Source organism: Cicer arietinum, chromosome 8, assembly GCF_000331145.2.
Source record: "Cicer arietinum cultivar CDC Frontier isolate Library 1 chromosome 8, Cicar.CDCFrontier_v2.0, whole genome shotgun sequence".
Lineage (NCBI taxonomy): Eukaryota > Viridiplantae > Streptophyta > Magnoliopsida > Fabales > Fabaceae > Cicer > Cicer arietinum.
Window position 1 is genome coordinate 2,176,406 of NC_021167.2, and position 18,329 is coordinate 2,194,734.

At 32.7% G+C, this 18,329-nt stretch overlaps 2 protein-coding genes and 1 non-coding gene across 5 annotated transcripts; 2 read left to right on the forward strand and 1 right to left on the reverse strand.

The window, feature by feature from the left end:
* The first annotated feature begins 457 nt into the window (after positions 1-457).
* On the forward strand, positions 458-530 carry TRNAK-CUU (transfer RNA lysine (anticodon CUU)). Its single transcript has one exon. It is a non-coding gene; the product is annotated as a tRNA-Lys (tRNA).
* A 168-nt stretch (positions 531-698) lies between these two features.
* On the forward strand, positions 699-4,165 carry LOC101490127 (deoxyribodipyrimidine photo-lyase). Its single transcript, XM_004511588.4, has 9 exons — positions 699-1,108; positions 1,220-1,563; positions 1,772-2,012; positions 2,505-2,662; positions 2,738-2,774; positions 2,885-2,943; positions 3,191-3,272; positions 3,389-3,460; positions 3,679-4,165. Exons 1-9 carry the CDS (start codon positions 800-802, stop codon positions 3,865-3,867), a joined length of 1,491 nt encoding a protein of 496 aa, XP_004511645.1. The 5' UTR covers positions 699-799; the 3' UTR covers positions 3,868-4,165.
* A 296-nt stretch (positions 4,166-4,461) lies between these two features.
* LOC101490768 (SNARE-interacting protein KEULE-like) lies at positions 4,462-16,839 on the reverse strand. 3 transcript variants are annotated; one of them, XM_004511591.4, is made up of 21 exons: positions 16,441-16,833; positions 16,044-16,102; positions 15,533-15,614; positions 13,958-14,036; positions 13,363-13,413; positions 13,163-13,259; positions 13,025-13,057; positions 12,127-12,252; positions 11,825-12,016; positions 9,356-9,439; positions 9,169-9,267; positions 8,868-8,944; positions 8,352-8,448; positions 7,118-7,243; positions 6,854-6,949; positions 6,605-6,724; positions 6,446-6,523; positions 5,952-6,136; positions 5,077-5,167; positions 4,897-4,986; positions 4,462-4,796 (listed from the first exon to the last, which is right to left on the reverse strand). In XM_004511591.4, exons 1-21 carry the CDS (start codon positions 16,517-16,519, stop codon positions 4,743-4,745), a joined length of 1,995 nt encoding a protein of 664 aa, XP_004511648.1. In that variant the 5' UTR covers positions 16,520-16,833; the 3' UTR covers positions 4,462-4,742. The 3 variants fall into 3 exon arrangements, with proteins under 3 accessions (XP_004511648.1, XP_012574504.1, XP_073220764.1); XM_012719050.3 differs by lacking the exons at positions 11,825-12,016; positions 12,127-12,252 and having other exon boundaries at positions 16,441-16,839; XM_073364663.1 differs by lacking the exons at positions 13,163-13,259; positions 15,533-15,614; positions 16,044-16,102; positions 16,441-16,833.
* Positions 16,840-18,329: the final 1,490 nt, after the last annotated feature.

An 18,329-nucleotide genomic window follows, 5' to 3' on the forward strand; every position in this document is an offset into this window, starting at 1 on the left:
TTTTTTTTTTTTTTATGTCAAATGTCATATAGTAAAGAAATGAAGTATATATCAAATAAGTTAACACAATTGGTAAAAATTTGGCTCAAATTTTAAAAAGATATGAAATTTTTTAAAATTAATTTTATAAAAAATTTGATTTGAATGGTTTGATCTCAAATTAATTGTTGAGATAATTACTATATATCAGTGTGTGATTACTCTAAAATAAAGATTAAAATTTTACCATCAATACAAGGATTTAGTTGATAAATAGTATGTAAATAGTTCAAAGTTGGTGAATAGGTACTTTGGCATTGAGATTTTTCTTGGAAGATCACAAACTAGTCTAAAATTTAATGGGGGAAAAGTAAATAAGAAATGGGGTTAGTTTAATATGAGTTGAGGAGCCAACTTCTTGATATAAAAACGTTGCGGAAAGGGTACATATTCGAAACTTGTAAAATCTTTCTCATAAGCCCGTCTAGCTCAGTTGGTAGAGCGCAAGGCTCTTAACCTTGTGGTCGTGGGTTCGAGCCCCACGGTGGGCGAATTTATTGTTGTTTTTCTTCTTTTTTTTTTCATCGATACTGGACTGGGAGTCCAAGTTAATTTTTTTTCTCTCCATCGATACTGGACTGGGAGCCCAAGTTATTTTGGGCCTCGAATATAACAGTTTCATAAAACAGAACAACAACTTTATACACGTTTCTAACAGATGGTGGAAGTGCGTATGTTGGTTCGAAACCATACACTGTACGTTAAACGGTTGAAATTCCCTCCAAGGCGCACGTTAGCTAGCTAACCACTAATTTCATTCATGGCTTCGTCACCGTCACCGGCAATGTCAGTGAACCCCGGTCGCATTCGGACCCTCAAAGAAGGCTCAGGAAAAACCGGTCCGGTCGTTTATTGGATGTTCAGAGATCAACGGTTGAAAGACAATTGGGCTCTCATCCACGCCGTTCATCAAGCCAACAAATCAAACGTTCCAGTTGCCGTTGTTTTCAATCTCTTCGATCACTTCATCGGTGCAAAGTCTCGTCATTTTGGGTTCATGCTCAAAGGTTTGCGCCAATTGTCTCACCAATTGCAACACACTCTTCAAATACCCTTTTTCTTGTTTCGGGTATAGTATAATATATTTCTATTTTATATTTTATTTTCTATATTTTCTTCGAAGTTCAAATTTTAAAGATGTTATTTTTAAATTTAATTGGTATTTTTTTTTTTATTGTAGGGTGAAGCAGAGGAAACTGTATCAAAATTTGTTAGAGAATGTGGAGCTTCTTTGTTGGTGACAGACATGTCACCATTACGAGAAATGAAGAAATGTAAAGCTGAGATTTGTGAGAAGGTAAGCGATTTGGTTACGGTTCATGAAGTAGACGCTCACAACGTTGTGCCACTTTGGGTAGCTTCCGATAAATTGGAGTATAGTGCTAGGACAATAAGGGGAAAGATAAACAAAAAGCTTTCTGAGTATCTCGTTGATTTTCCTAATATTGAACCGCCAAATACGAAATGGGTCATTTCTGAAGATCACTACATTGATTGGGATGGTATCATTGCTCAAGTGTTAAGGTTTGAAAGTTTGAGTTATACGTGTTTATTGTGAGTTATGTAGTATAGACACTTCATATTAAAAGCATGTATGATGTCTGACACGACACTGAGACATGTACTTTTATGCAATTCTATTGTTATAGAACGTGTCATAGTTGTGTCTGGTGTTTGTGCATGTATGTTAATGTCATTATTATTTGATTTATTTTACCTTTTTCTAATCTAGGAATGGAGCTGAGGTACCTGAAGTTGATTGGTGTGAGCCTGGGGAAATTGCCGCAATGGAAGTATTGATGGGAAGTAAAAATGGATTCTTGACTAAAAGGTTGAAAAATTATTCAACAGATCGCAACAACCCGTGTAAACCAACTGCACTTTCCGGTTTATCTCCTTATTTGCATTTTGGACTGATATCTGCTCAAAGATGTGCTTTAGAAGCACGTAAGCTACGAGTTTCACATCCTCAGGTAAGGTTGTTTTACTTGGTGTATGGTTGCTTGATTGATAATATTGTGACAAACATTTGTTTTAGTTAAAAGTGATGTAAAATAGTTTATGTTTGAATGCATTTCTAAAAATGTGATTTTTATGAATTCATGGTTGGATATTGATCAAAGTTGCTTTTAAGTGTATAATTTACCAAAAAGAGTCTTAACATGTATATGAAAAATTGCAAAATATTAGAATTGATTCAATATCAACATGAAAGCTATAAACAGTTGCCATCAAAATTGCTTCTCATTAATGGAATCAAATGCCATAAAAATCTGGTCAAAGGTAGTCAATTTGGAGAGTTAAGTTTGACTATTGCAAACTCAAGCTGGAGAGTTACTGCTGTGGAACCGAATAAGCATGATCTAAAGTTTCTGTTGCTTGATCCCCTCCCACCCCAAAAAAAGTGGTGATAAAATATCTTATGTTGAGCTTAACTTTTTCTATTCTTCAATGTTGGTGTGAAGGCGGTTGATGCTTTCTTGGAAGAGTTGATTGTGCGGAGAGAACTTGCTGATAACTTTTGCTTCTATCAACCTCATTATGATTCATTACAAGGAGCATGGGAGTGGGCTCGGAAGACTTTACTCGATCATGCCTCTGATAAGCGACAACATAATTACACGTGAGTCACATTTTTATTTTTGTTTTCTAGCTCTAATGTTTACTTGTAAGCTCATGTAGTTTTTCGACTTTTCAGAAGGGAGCAATTGGAGAAGGCACAGACTGCTGATCGCGTAAGCTAATCTTTCATGGATAGTAATACTTTCTTTTTTTGTTGTTGCTTTATTTGGCATTTTCCCTAATAAGCATTATGTATTTCTTTTTATTTTTGGGTACATATCAGCTCTGGAATGCTTCTCAACTGGAGATGGTTCACTATGGTAAAATGCATGGTTTTATGCGGTTAGTTACTTCTTGATAAGTCATTGTCTCCTTTTTGTTGCTTTCTTAAGAATCTTATGTTGCGCAATCTAATTTTAAGTTTATTACATATGTCATGCCATTATGCAATGAATCCATCAAAATAGTTTATTTCCCCTTATAGTTCTACTTGGTCTTCATAGGATCTCTTTCTTTATAGAGTGAGAAAACAAGTGAGCCATACATATTAAAGAAATATGTTTTCTCAATTAGAATTTTTGTTGTGCAGAATGTATTGGGCAAAGAAGATACTGGAATGGACAAGTGGACCTGAAGAAGCCCTTGAGATATGTATATATTTAAATAACAAGGTATATACTTCCAACCATTGGTCGATGTAGAGAAGAAATCTAATTACAAATTCAATTTTTATAAGATGAAGGTTATTACTATTTGTGTAAATGACAATAACTTCACCTGACTGCAGTATGAAATGGATGGGAGGGATCCAAGTGGTTATGTTGGCTGTATGTGGTCTATATGTGGTGTACATGATCAGGTTCGCATACTTCGTTCTTGTCTGCTATTGCTACACAACTTAATTTAATTGTTGAGGAAGAATGGAGTATAGTTGTCTTAAGTGCTTTTGGTGCCTCTAGGCTATGGTAGTTTCATTTTATGTGGAACTGGTTTGAGTTTTTCTTCTAAATCAAGTAGAAGTGTAAAGTTTCTTCAAGATTTCTCAGTATTTGGCATTTGTATTTCTATTCATTTCAGGGTTGGCGAGAGCGTCCTGTTTTTGGGAAAATCCGATACATGAATTATGAAGGATGCAAAAGAAAATTTGATGTTGACAGATACATTGCATATGTTAATAAAATAGTTGGTGATGTCAGGAAGAGAAAGGCAGAGAACTTGCTGTCTCAAAAGGAGAAAGTACTCCGCAGTTGCAATCCTGACGATTGAAGAAGCAGGTGTACTATTATTACTAGTTTTCTAGGCATCTTTTTTGTTTAGGTAGTGTAGCCTAGTAATTTGCCATTGTTTGGCTGATGATGTTTGATATAGGAATAGGTATGTGTTCCTTGAGTATTTTGAATACTTTTCATTAGATGTACACGTTGCGGTTCACTGACCAAACTGAGACTGCTTCTGCTCCAACTAGAACAAGTTGGCACATAAACATTGACATTAGAAAGAGGATACAAAACTGTTGAGTGCTTGTTCATTTTCAATACAGAAAAGCAATTAAGCTATTGTGAAAGTAATTTTTTCAGTAAGAACATAAGTTTCCTTCGTTGGGCGTGGCAAAGCTTGACTGATTTTCATTTTTTGAGGACACCTATAGAAAAGTATTTCCCTTGGTCACTTATACTACTACTACATAAACTTTTGTGGTGGCAGTTTGAAATCTGTTTTTGATCAAATGTGAGTAGCATATATAAAAAGTGCCTTAGCAATTGCGGCACAGTCGACACTCAGTATTACATTAGTTAGCAAACGTTGTATACTTATTTCAATATATAATAAAATTTATGGTACAATTGATTGGTATATATATGTATAAAGAAAAACTTCATAGTTATCCTGATTAGTAATTAATGGAAGATTTCCTAGCCATTCAGATCCAAGAGTCTGTTAATTCATGGAAAACTACATACGTTATTCTGATTAGTAATTAATGAAGATTTCCTAGCCATGTAGAGTATATCAATAGGTAACTCGGTTGAACCACAAGGAGTTGAATATCCAAATGAACTGCAATAATGAGATGATTAAACTACATAATTACAAGAAATATTTTACAAGTAAGCAGAAGTTCATCTTCAACTTCCGTAACATCATATTTGTATATCATCTAATGTAAGTTCATGTGTCGTTAGCATCTGCAATTTCTGCAAAACAAGAAAAATTGAACACAATGATGGTTCCCTCCAAATTACAATTCTGGTTAAGGCACCCAATTGGCACGGAAAAAGGTAGAAAGTTCAATACCGTGATAAATTGTGCAGGATCATCAAGACTCGATGAACCTAGAATAATTTCCCTATTCAGCTTTCTAGTAAGCTTGTGGCAAACCCTTAGCTGAAGAATAAAGCATTGTATAAGAACAAATGATAAAATATAATTGAAAGACCATTTACAATCTCAACGCATTGAATTTTTTTTCCGAACCTCTGATCTGGTTGCACCACCAACAATGAATACAAATATTCGTCGTTCTCTCTTCTTGAAATCACTAGAAGCATGTCTAAGCACCGAATCACTGCATGCCAGCAAGAAAATATAAAAATTGTTTGCGACTATGGGAGAGTATTCAAACATAGTTCAGAGACTACGTAAATATTGATGAAAATAATTTACAAAATAATAAAACAAAGTGACTTCATGATAACATATAATTGTATGGATGTAAATATGCGTAAGTTCCTTTGCACGTTTGTGCATAGTCTTTAAACTCAACAAATAGATTACAGTTTGCTACAAACTATCAGGGTCTGGTTCAAAGGTATATCTACACCATATAGAAATTCTAAGATAAAGTCATTCTAAATTAAATTAAATTTACTAAATTATTACAATTTTATTTCAACTACATCTCATTAGTTAAGCTTAATATATAATAGAAAAAGCTTGCTAATGAGATAAGTAAGATAATTCCAGTTAGAAAAGGAGAGACCCATGACAGGATGAGGGAGCCATTTATATTAAGAAAATTCTTACCCATATATATGTTTTTTGAAAGTATAAATTTTTGTTTTTGTGAAAATGGAGGCAATCAGGTTGATCTCATGCATACTACTCAAATCCCTCACCACTAGACCAATCATAGAGGCTTTCTTACCCTTAATATTACTTGCTAGTTAATAAGCAACTCCCTTTCAGATTAACTTTCGCTCTAAGAGAGCATTAACCACTAGAAATACTTTTTTGGCCTAAAACAAAGCCTTCACTTGCTTTGCCGTGGGAAGTTATCTACTAGTACATAATAACAAACAAACTTGTGCAAGTCTACCTAACTCAAAAGTGAAGGGTATAGCACATAATACCTTGAGTACCCATCATCAGAACCTCGCGGTCGTGCCCAAGTTGGTGTGCGCCTGGATCTCATTGAATGAGGATTTTGATTTACAGTCCCAACAAAAGGTGAGCTGTGGAAAGTTGGACTTGGATCATTCAAACATGGATAATCTTCCTTAGACAATTGATTTCTCGCGAGTTTTTCAATGAGTTCCTGAATATTCATCCATTCATCATATATGTGGCTTTAGAACTTTTACGGCTAAATATGCAATCATAAATATATTCATCTTATAAGTTAAAATTCTTCGGCATATGAAAAAATGAATTTGGCCTTTATTTGCCTGGTATTCCAATGATGCTAAAAGACAGAATAACTAATAACTGGTTGCTTTTTAACATATTTTCAAAGAGAATCATAGTTAAATTTTATTCTAATGCTCTCCTCTTAGTAAAATTACACAAGTGGATACATGTTTTATGTGGGAAAATCATATCAAGCATTAATTAAAGTAATTTGTACCTCTATTATTGGATAAAAGCGTGATAGCTGCCATTTCTCTTCTTCCCCAGGACGTTCTTTCCTTGCAGCACGCTTTTTCTGACAATTTTAAAACAACACTTGTCAGAAACAATGTAAAAAAAAAAAAATCATATATTTAAAACTAGAAATTAACTTTACCTTAGGAATACCAAACTTAAGACCGAAAGCACCCGTCAAACGTTTTTTGGTATTTGGTTGTCCCCCAAGCATTCTCAAATTATTGACAACATTCATATCCTCATTTGTTAATCGTGCTACCTGAAAAGTACTTGAAACGTAAAAACTGGATAACATCATTACAGGTGTTGGCAATCATTGCAAATGTTATTCTTCAAAATGAACAGCAAGTGAAAATTAATTTGGCACCCAATAAGAAAGAAACCGTACCTTCATCAAATTCAGACCCTTCTCTCCCTCAAATTTCTCAGGATAAACAGCTGCAAGAATCATTAACAAGCGCAATTTATTTTCACGGGTTGTATCCTGCGTAAAAGTGGGTATTTTTATGAAATTTAACATACGAAACAGTGAAAAACTTGAATGCCTAATTTCAAAATTCATATTTTCACTAAAAAGTTTTCTAATTTTGGCATGTGCATTGATTAGATGTTAAAGAACACCATTTCCTTTCCTACATTAAGAATATCTTACTTCTTTCATAGTCAAAAATTTGATCACATCTTTCATTGTTGCATCTCCAAAAACAATATCTTGCTCCAGCTGGCCCAGTTCCCGTAGTCCTGACTCCCTAATGATTCTGTTAATATTTCCTGCAAGCTGGAATAAGAAGCCCGTCGTTTGTAAAGCTATGTCAAACAATAGATAAATTAAGCTATGTCAAACCATTATTAAATAAATTAAGCTCCAAGCCCTGTATGATTTAGGATTTTAAAATAGGCCTCTGTCATGTGAAACTACAATGAGTCCCCATAGTTGCAAAATATTTTTCAACTGGGTCCTGTAAGCCAATAAGATCAAACAATAGAGAGGGATTTAGAACCCCATTGAATTTTAGTTTCTTTTTTGTAAATTGAAATATTGGACCCATTTGTAATTTTTAAACTGTAGAGACTAGCAAATTAATTTAACATTATTAAAGTTGTTGAATGAGAGAAATGAGAGAGAGACATATGATGAAACCGTTTGTTTGAACTACACAACAAAGTTATTTTTATATAGGCTCAAGGCAATAAATACAAAGATGATAAATGTATTTTCAACAAAAGTAATCAACACCCAATTATACTCGAGTTTTAATTGTGAAAAAGAACTGAGGTAGCACTTTTTGTTTTTTCAATAACTAAGGTAGCAGTTAACATGTGGAGACAATGGGGCATAACAGTCTGTTTTGTTCCATTCTCTACGATTTGCTATGCTCTATTTTATTCCACCATCGTAGATGGATCCAAATATCCAAAATGTACCAGTATCATTACATTGTGTTTTGTTTCTACATTAAATATACACCAAAAACATTGAACAAAACCCATATCTTCTATTTGATCTTGTTTTAAACTGTACCAAAAGTCATCTAACTGCAGAAATATCTAAGACACTTGGGCGCAAAAGTTCACTAATTCAGTCATCCATCAGTGAAAACCATGACGGAATCAATCGTATTAATTGGGATAAAAGATAACATCTATAAGTTCATTTTTATTAAACAGTGAGGTGGTAAGAAGGGAAATGGCCCTATGAGGCAATAAAAGATATGGCATGACCATATTACAATAAGATTTTTCTTTGAGGACAAATGCCAACTGTTGAAAAGGCCTATTCCTCAAAACGTAGATAGCACATGTATTTGTGCAATGCAAACCATATCATGTTATCTTTATGAGGAAAAAAAATAGTTGTATGAAGATATCATTTCAACAAAACTAACCTCTACATGGAGGGAGAGCTTGTCCATTTGTTCGCTGTATTGTGGAAGTGCTTGAACCATCTTCTGCAAGTCCCTTGTCGACATTTCAGCACTATTTCTGTAAATACAATACAAATTCATAGGTTAAGTGAAGCTTATTATGAACTCTAGATAATTAGATAAATAAATATTTCAATAAAACTACAAATCCAAGCTTCGTTGAAAAGGCCGAATATAGACAACATATATAGTTTAAAAATGTTGAGTCATGGGTTTGAAGATAAAAGGATGAGAGAAATAATAAGAGCTCAAATATTATTGATACTAACTTTGAATATTATTGATAATAATTTGATATCTAGCCGTTGCAAAACGGATGGAAAAACTAAGGCGATTATCACATCTCCGAATAGGATACATCAAATCATACAATTTATAAATTTTTTTAATAAAGAAAATATTTAATTTCTGATAATGACTAAACCGTTAAATCAGTTTGTTCACCATCAATTAAATCCCCAGAAGATTGCTACTCACCTCGAACCATGTTGAATTTGTGCAGCTTTGTTCTTTGAAATGAAGCTAGTCATCTTCTCATGTAGTCGTTCACTAGCCTAACATGATCATCGATATCAAAAGGTATTCATGTTGTTCAAGTCTAGGATAGTAAAAGCATAGAAGCAGGAGTCGTTAAGCCCTAACTCAACGGACAAATGCCGATATAGTTAGGTTTGACGTCTTGTCCCGGATTTGAACCCGGGATCCCACAGTTGCAAGTTAATCATGGTACAATTTATTATCTCTTCTAAAATAAAAAAAGCATAAAAGCAGGACCTACATCAGCAATATGTGCATGTCGAAGCTCAAGCCATACAGGATCGTGATCCTCTAAAAGAACTTCTTTTCTCTCTGGTAGACCTCCGGTCTTTCCAGGAACCTTAAAAATATATACCGCAAATTCATGTTAATAAACAAGAGACTGGACCCAAATATTCAAAGACAGAAAGGAAAACTGTTGAAATTACTTCGTGAACGTATTTATTTCCCTCCAAATTAAGCAAATCATGACACATGGCATCGTATGTCCACTCATGTATTACGGGAGCAATCTACAAAATCAGAATAATATCCTCATTGTAAGTCTCAAGAATTAGAGTAAAATTATATTTATTGAATTGAATTATGTTGGCAATACATCATGTGTATATATATATATACTAGATTACTAAACAACTAAACCCTATTAGTACTCATATATAACTAAATCCCTATTAGTACTCGTATATAACTAAATCCCTACTAGTACTCCTATTCAACTGAAACCCTATACTTGAGGGATATTAAACAGAAACAGATTTTGACACTCCCACTCAAGCTGGTGAATAGGTGTTCTCCATTTCAGCTTGAATACAATTTTGTCAAAGTTGCTACTGTTTAGCCCTTTAGTTCGAGCCCTTTAGTTAGAAGATCTGCAAAGTTGTCATGAGAGGAGTTATATGGAGTGCAAATTAGGCCAAAAAGAAATCTCAAGTTGTTGCAATGAAGACAGCAAAAAGGGTCACAACAAAGGTGGCTAAGGTTTTAGGAAAATAGAAACCGCAATGAAGGCGACAAAAAGGACCACAACGAAGGTGGCTAAGATTTCAGGAAAATAGAAACCGCAATGAAGGCGGCAATGGTACAAAAGAGGGCCATTCCATTCTCTAGCATGTCCAATTGTCTTCCCCGAGTGCTTGTCCTGAATGTGCCAAAGAGCAAGTACCTTTGGGTTTCTCCAAACTAGTGAGTAAAGATCTCAACTTTTCTACCTCATCTTGGTTCAGTTGTGTCATACCTTCTCGACTTTCTTCACTAGTACCAATAGTTATGTGTGCTTGATCTCCCTTTTTTTTCCACTCCTTGTCTCGGTTTTGAGAGCCCCACTCTCTACTAGGTGACTTCCCGTTCAATTTCCAGCATTCTTCGCGAGTGTGGCGAGGCTTGTTGCAATAGGTACACCAGACTCCTTCACCTTTCTTCTCCACATAGGCTCCTCCTTCTTTCTTTTGGTCAACCATCATTGGTGAGCTTTCTACAGGTGGGACTGTCAGCATTAGTCCCCTACTACTTTCTTCACTTCTCACTATAGCAACTACTTTCATTTATTCCTGGTACTTTCTCCTTACCAAGGATTTGCACTCTAGATCAAAATCAGAGTTGAGTCCCACCAAGAAATCATAGACTATATCCTGTTCAATATACTCCTTGAGTAATGTTGCATCTGCTGAACACTTGACTTTTATAACTCTGTAATGATCCAACTCCATCCACAAAGCTTTGAGATGATTTGCATACTCAGTAACAATCTTGTTTCACTGTTTAACGGCCACAGTTTTCACCTTCACATCATATATTTGGGCAGCATCTTTAGCTTTGGAATAAGTCTCTTCTAATGTCTTTCAAATTTTCTTCGCAGTGCTGAGAAACATGCAAGTGTATCTGATTTCTGAGGTCATTGCATCCCATAACCATGCCATGATCATAGAATCCTCTTTATCCCACCTCTTAAATTTTGGATGTTTCTTTGGGGGTTCATTTGTTAAGCGTTCTACCATCCCTTTACCTTTTAAAAACGTGCGCACAATTTGAGACCACTTCAAATAGTTCTTCCCATTCAACTTGTGAATGGATGAGAGGTTTTGCAATTCGGCTTGGAATAGTTTATTTCCTGTTTCAGTCTCGGTTCCATTATGAATCACTACTCCTTCTCCCGCCATGGATGAAAAACAAAAAAACAAGTTTCTCTACTTTACAATCTCCGAAGGCGGTGAACGGCTGATTGGAGGACGGTGGTGTGATACGGTCAGTGTATTGTGATCAACAGTGGTGAGAGAAGTTGAAAGTTGTGTTCATGACAGTGACAGCTGGTTTCGGAACAAAGAAGGCAACAAACAAACTTCAGAGATCACAAAAAGATGGTTGGTTCATGGAGATCTAGAAGGCTGTTAAACAGACGTTAAGTTGCTGCAATGACGGCAGAAAAAAAGGGGATCTTAAGTTGTTGCAATAAAGGCAGCAAAAAGAAATGTTAAGTTGCTGCAATGAAGGCAGCAAAAGAAATCTTAAGTTGCTGCAATGAAGGCAGCAAAAAGGGCCATAATGAAGGTAGCTAAGGTTTCAGAAAAAAGAAAACCGCAACGAAAGCGGCAAATTTATGCGGAAGCAGGGCTCTCAAAGATCGAGAGCTATGATACCATCTCAATAATTAGAGTAAAATTATATTTATTGAATTGAATTATGTTGGCAATACATTAGGTATATATATATACTATATTACTAAACAACTAAATCCTATTAGTACTCATATATAACTAAATCCCTACTAGTACTCCTATTCAACTGAATCTCTATATTTGAGGGATATTAAACAGAAACAGATTTTGACAGTAAGCAACATTGCAGTATGATAAAATTATATTACAAGTAAATGACCAACAAAAATGGATCAAAGAAACCTGATCAATAGATCTGTCAATAATGAGCAACTCGCAGGTCTCAGTTAGAGGAAAATTAGGTATGGTTTTTTTATATTTCGTAAGACAGTCCCAGACTCCAGCAGCAAGCTTTGTAGGAATAAGATCACGGAAAGTAGTCATTGTGGTTGCATCTAGAGACTTGGCAGCCCGAAAGCGGACAGAAGGAAATTCCTAAAAAATATTTATATGCTTCAGAAAATTTCTCAATCATCTGTTTTACAAAAGTACGGCTTGACTACAATATTTCAGTATTCTTGTCATAAAGAGCACCATCTACATACTCTTAATGAAGCAAAAACTGTAGCAATTCGTGTTGCCATCACATTCAAACACGCAACACTTTTGCGATTATTCTCTTCGTCTCCAAATAGCTCCTCTATTGCTCTCTCATTATTTGTGATGAAACCCTGCATTGATACGGCCAGAAACACGCCTCAAAGTCGAAAGCACAAAGTAATGAGATAATGACGAGATTAGAAACTAATAAAAAAAATTCTAATGAGCGCAATTATAAGCTGATACGTATTTAACATTTCTCAAGGAAAGAATCTCAACAAGCAGGTTTCATGACATTTGAATTCCTAATAAGAAATTGTAGAAGACACGCATGAAAACGGGTATGCCATGGCAACCCAAGACTTTGTATTAATTCAGTTTTGTAATATAATTGGTTGTGTCTTTGGCAATTGGTCCCCTATTGAGCCTTTGACTTTGTGTCTCTGGTTATTGGCCCTCTAATGGAAAATTCCCTATTCTGCCACGGCACAATAATGATCAAAATTGCCAATTTGCATAGATGTAATTTCTAATCCACATGTTTTTTGGCTGTTCACTTTTTAAAAAGTGCTTCAATGTATCCCACAATGAAGATTCTAATTCAGCAGACTCAGCAATATGCAATTAAGCATAGTATATTTGTGCCGTTTATCAGAGAATTCAAGCACACCCATTGTATATAGAGAATGTTTTCTTCAACAGTTACTAGATTTAATTTAAATGGAAGACATCCTGATTCATTACTTGACATATACATGCACGGGTAGGCGGAACTGGATCAACACAGAACCTCAGCATGTCATAAGTTTTGAAATTTTTTAACGACCAAAAAGGAACAAAATTAATTATAGTCCTATTGAACAAAAGTACTATATAACGGATGAAAAGTATACAACCATATACCTGACTGTCTATGGCGAAAAACTCCAAATTCATCTGCATGGTGTCATCCAAATAAGGGGGGAAATCACAATCGGCAATAAATAAGTAAATATAAGAATTTCAGCACAATCTTGTTTCTAATTACTAAAATATCTTCACCTCTCTCAATGCACCTAATCGATTCAACACCCTTGGATCTTTTTTAATTTCCAAAACTAATTCTCTGGAAATAGGTGAACTAAAGAAAACAAATGCCCTACATGAACACAGAAAAAACAAAAAAAAAAAGAGCTTGAAATCAAATAAGTAGTAGCCAGGATGAATGTCACGAAGAAGATACTATAACGGTTACCACATACTTCCTGTATAAGGGTGCTCTTCCAGCCATGTCTGACAAAAACATAATTACACTGCAAACAAAATGGAGAAAATTTTTACTAAATAAGGATGAATCTGAAAAAACTCAACAGTTTAGATTAGCTAAATTCTACATCAAAGCTAAGTGAAAATATCTTACAGACAAAAGGATGTGACATAATTATCATTCAGTAATTTACATTACAAATGAATAATTCGAAGGAAGAGAGATTTGGAAACAAAGTAATGCATGATCATGTTATTTGTAGAGAATGACAAGGAAAATTCAAACCAAAAATGATAAAAGTAAAAAGCAAGACATAACTTGTGACATATTTGGAAGTAAACATAAGGTGAGAAGTAAAAGGGAAACTAAATGGCAGAGAACCTAAGAGAATAATGGACAAAGTTGGAACAAATTATACCTTTTGATATTCAAAACTTAAAAATGACTTCATACTTTTATTTGCAACTAAGAGACAGGAAATTATACATTCAAAAATGTTTTGTAAAAAAGGTGTTCATTGGGACATTAGTCACATAATTCACAGAAAAGTGCAGAACTATAGGAACAGGAAAGAAAATCAGATGTGTTACTTCTCTCTGGTTGGCTGGATGAAATATATAGCATCCATTGTTGGCAATGGTTGCCTTCGTTTGTATATGTCTTCAACCACTACAAAAAGAACACCAAAATATCAAACCATAAACGAAATAGAACTAAAAAAGGGATGTCCAACAAATGAGGATGAGACATTAAGAGAAGGTCAGACACTTGTATGTAAATAAACTTACTAATAGAAGTGTTAATTAACTGATACAATAGATCGCAAATTGCAAAAACCAAACAGAAAAACAAATATTAAATATTTTTTACTGGATTAAACCAATTTTTAGTTTCTATTTTGAAAACCGATCTATTACCAATTGAACCATAAGTTGTATGCATATAGTTAGAGTATCTGAAAAATATCTTATACACCATTATTTTATTATAAAATATGTCCAAGTATCTTAGATTATCTTTAAGCATTAATTTTTAAATTTCCTTATATGGCATGGTTGTTTCCTTATTTAATTAGGATTAGAAGTCTGGTATAAATATAAGTAAGGATTAGTGTTTTCTCTTCTATACTAAGATATATCATTATTCAGAGCAATGTCAATTTGATTTTATTATTCTAAGTATGTTCTTTCCTTAATTTATACAAAAAAGACCAATCCTATAACTTCAAAATATATAAATATTGTTCTTTATATATCAAATTACCAAATAACTCGTGCTTTCTATTTTTATATTCTTTAAGTTTTTGGAAGAGAATCTTAAAATTTTACAAAGGATATAAAATAGACACGTGCAATTTTTGTCCTCTGTCATTATTATCAATGACAGTTGATTATTAATCACGAATCTTTGAGAAAATGTTCATATTTCTTATGCTTGCTGATGTTGAAGTGTCTTCATAATGCAAATTTCAGTTAATCTTTTGTTTTTTTTAATTCATTTATTCCTTTATCCTTAATCTCTAAGTTACATCTTATTTTCAATGCCATTTATATATAACTTCATTTTATTTTCAAAATATTAGTTGTACTTAAGAGTAGGCAAAAAAGAGAATAAAATATCATTGACAAATCCAAAAACTAAACCACAATCAAAGCAAGCAAATTAAATTGTGACTTAAAATGTTGCTGCTGGCATGGTGTATGTCCTTTTTCAGTAACCCCAGTAGGCTTTTTCTCACTTCTAAATATAAAATGAGCTACATTTACTGCTGCCTAATACCCAGTATTAAAAAAAAATTGAACTACTTTAAATAGAAGACAGCACAAAACTACTTGGATGGAAAAATAAGAAAATTGAAGGGATCGGATAAGATAACATAAATATTAATTGAAAGAAAGAGGAGACTTGACACAATAGTTGGAGTTCCTGTCTTGTGACTGGATGTTATGAGTTGAAATAGTGCAACAAGTCTCTTGTAAATGTAGAATAAGACTATTTATAATAGATCTAACTCTTCTCTAGACCCACTTCTTGAGTTCATTATTCATAGTTGAGAAAATATTTCTTTTGATGGAACAAGTAGACTAATAAAAATGTTAATTTAACAAGGACACATAATTAAACATAGTCACTAAAATTTGTCATTTAATGTTTGTGATCCTTACATGAAACACCTTCGTCAGTGATATCAGCCATCTTGCATGAGTGAGACATTATCTTTATAGTAAGTTTGTCCATTATTAGTACCTAAAGGCAAGCAAACCATGAACCAGCATAAGATGGTAATCAATAAATTCAACTTTTATGCTATACTTTTTTATTTTTAAAGTCACCTTCAATACTTCACTCATATATACAAAAAAAGTATTTAGACTCAGGCTGGCACAACATGCATGCATATCTATTGCCACTTTTTTTATCGAAAAAACATATCTACCAGCATTTAGTGTGCATAAACCAGTCCATAGTGCATACTATTAAACATATCTAGAGACAAAAAGATTTTGATGATGCAACGAATAAAGCAAGTAATTAAAACACGTGAATTATCTAATTGTCAGTGAACTACAAACTTTAGGTGAGACAGACAAAAGGATAACTCATTCTATTTCTCTAAATCAAGTGTTAAGCTAAAAAAATCAACACAGAATTAATTTAACTAATAGCATCAAATACCTTCCACGTTGATTTGGAATCCCCTGTTTTTGTTGACCTTAGCATTTCATGTAATAATCCTGGAGACAATATCAGCACAAAGAAATCAAAAAAACTTACTCAATCAAAAACTATTAAATGTTGAAATGAACAAACAAAAAAACTCAGAAAAAATGCAGTACCAGCAATAGTACAAAAAGTTGAAAAATATCATCTTAACTTAAATAATAATTCAAATCTTGTCTAGGAAGATTACAATTAAAACCTCATCATTCATTACTCTAAAAGTATCAGCGTAAAAAATTACACTCGAAACCAAGTACAATAGCGATTGCGTAAATTTAAAGCTCTAATAATAGCGAAATGAATTAAGAATTGAATGAAGACGAATTCGGAGAAGAAGAAAGAAGGGGCTTACGGTCGCGGGTAATTTGCTTGAAATTTTGGTAATCAGCGGCGCCATAAGAAGAGGAGGAATCAGAATCTGACATTGACATGATGCTGTGCTGCCCTCTCTCTCACGCTTGTTTTGCTTTGCTTTGCTTTGATTGATCGCTTTAGAGACGACGAGCACAGCCCTCACAATGATTGAGCGTATGCAAGAACAGGGATGAACAAAACAAAAACAAAATTGTTTTCTTCCAACTTCCAAGTTTCAGTTTTATTATTTTATTTTATTTGAATTGAAATTGGGAATTACTGTTACTATTGGGAATCGCAATGAAATAATTTATTTGTTTAATTTAATTTAAACATAAATGTATCGATCAAGATAGACGACGTGTTGAATGAAATGTTTAGCTTTTGACAATTCTCGAATTAAGTGCGTTTTGGTGTTAGACACTCATACAACACGGGTCTAACGTGTCTCACAACTCGGACTAGTGTTCAAACAACATTTTTCGTTTGTTATAACACTTGGAAAACACTAAATCTGCTTTCTATTAAATAAAGTTATATAATATTTATATATATATATATATATATATTTTATTTAATAAGTTTATTTATAAATGATGAATTAAATTTAATATAAAATTTAAAAGTAATATCAGAATCTTCTAAATCGACCGCCCATTATTTATTACAATAAAATTCAATAGTTTGATTAGTTGTAATCGAGAATACAGGAAATTAAGTTCAATATCAATAAGAGATAGAGTTTTAAAATTTTTATAAGGAGATACTTCTTATTTTACAAGTATGTTAACAAAAAAATAAAATTTATGACGATGAATTATGTTTAATATAAAAAACTTAAGTACACTTGTAAAAACAATTTAATTTACATATAAAATTTTAATATATAAAAATATATTTTATACATACATTCAATTATATTTTTTATTATGATATTTAATTAATAAAAATATAATATTTTATCGTACTTATTATTAATGATGTGACTAAAGCTATCTTAACGTTTTAAGGTGTTACATCAAGCACTTTAAACCTTTCAATAAAATGATTATTTTTAGTATATTTAAACCTACAAAAAATACACAAGAAGTTAGGTAAAACAAATAAAAGACAATTGTAGAAAAAAAACAGATACTAACATTTAATTACAATATTTTACATCTAAAAAAGTAACAAAAATGTAAATAAAATTATTATTTGTTATAATTAAAAATGTCTCTGCAATTTTTTTGTCAAGATTTTTTTTTTAAAGGTTTCGTTTTAAATCTTAATAAGTGTTAGGTCAATTCTATATGTGACAATACATCATTAGATACATCTACAAAACTTTTTTACACTATCATTATATATAAAATAAAAGTTTAATTGTAGTTTTAATTCTCCAATTTTTATTGATTTACGAAATTAGTTATCCTATTTTAAAAGTCGATAATTTTGATATTTTTTATTTTATTTTTAAACTAAAAAAATGATTATGTGTGATGCTTTAAATAATGTGACATATGATACGATAATATAGAATAATTAACATCCATGAAATTGAAATAAAACGTCGTAAAAATTTAGATTTCAAGTTTAAAATAATTTCATATTTTTAATTCAATTAATGACATGGAATAATTAATACATTTTGACGATTCTATGTCGTGTCATTAAAAAGATGTTAAATTGTCATTTTTTAGTTAAAAAATTTGAGAGAATGATCAAAACTGTCAATTTTCAAAATAGAATGATCAATTTTATAAATTGATAATAATAGAGATACCAAAACTACAAGTATAAAATAAATCTTTACGGTAATAATAAATGTCTCTTCTAATTTTTTTCCCAAATAAAAACTAGAGAAAAATAAATAATGAAACTTATATATTAGTATTTTAATCATGC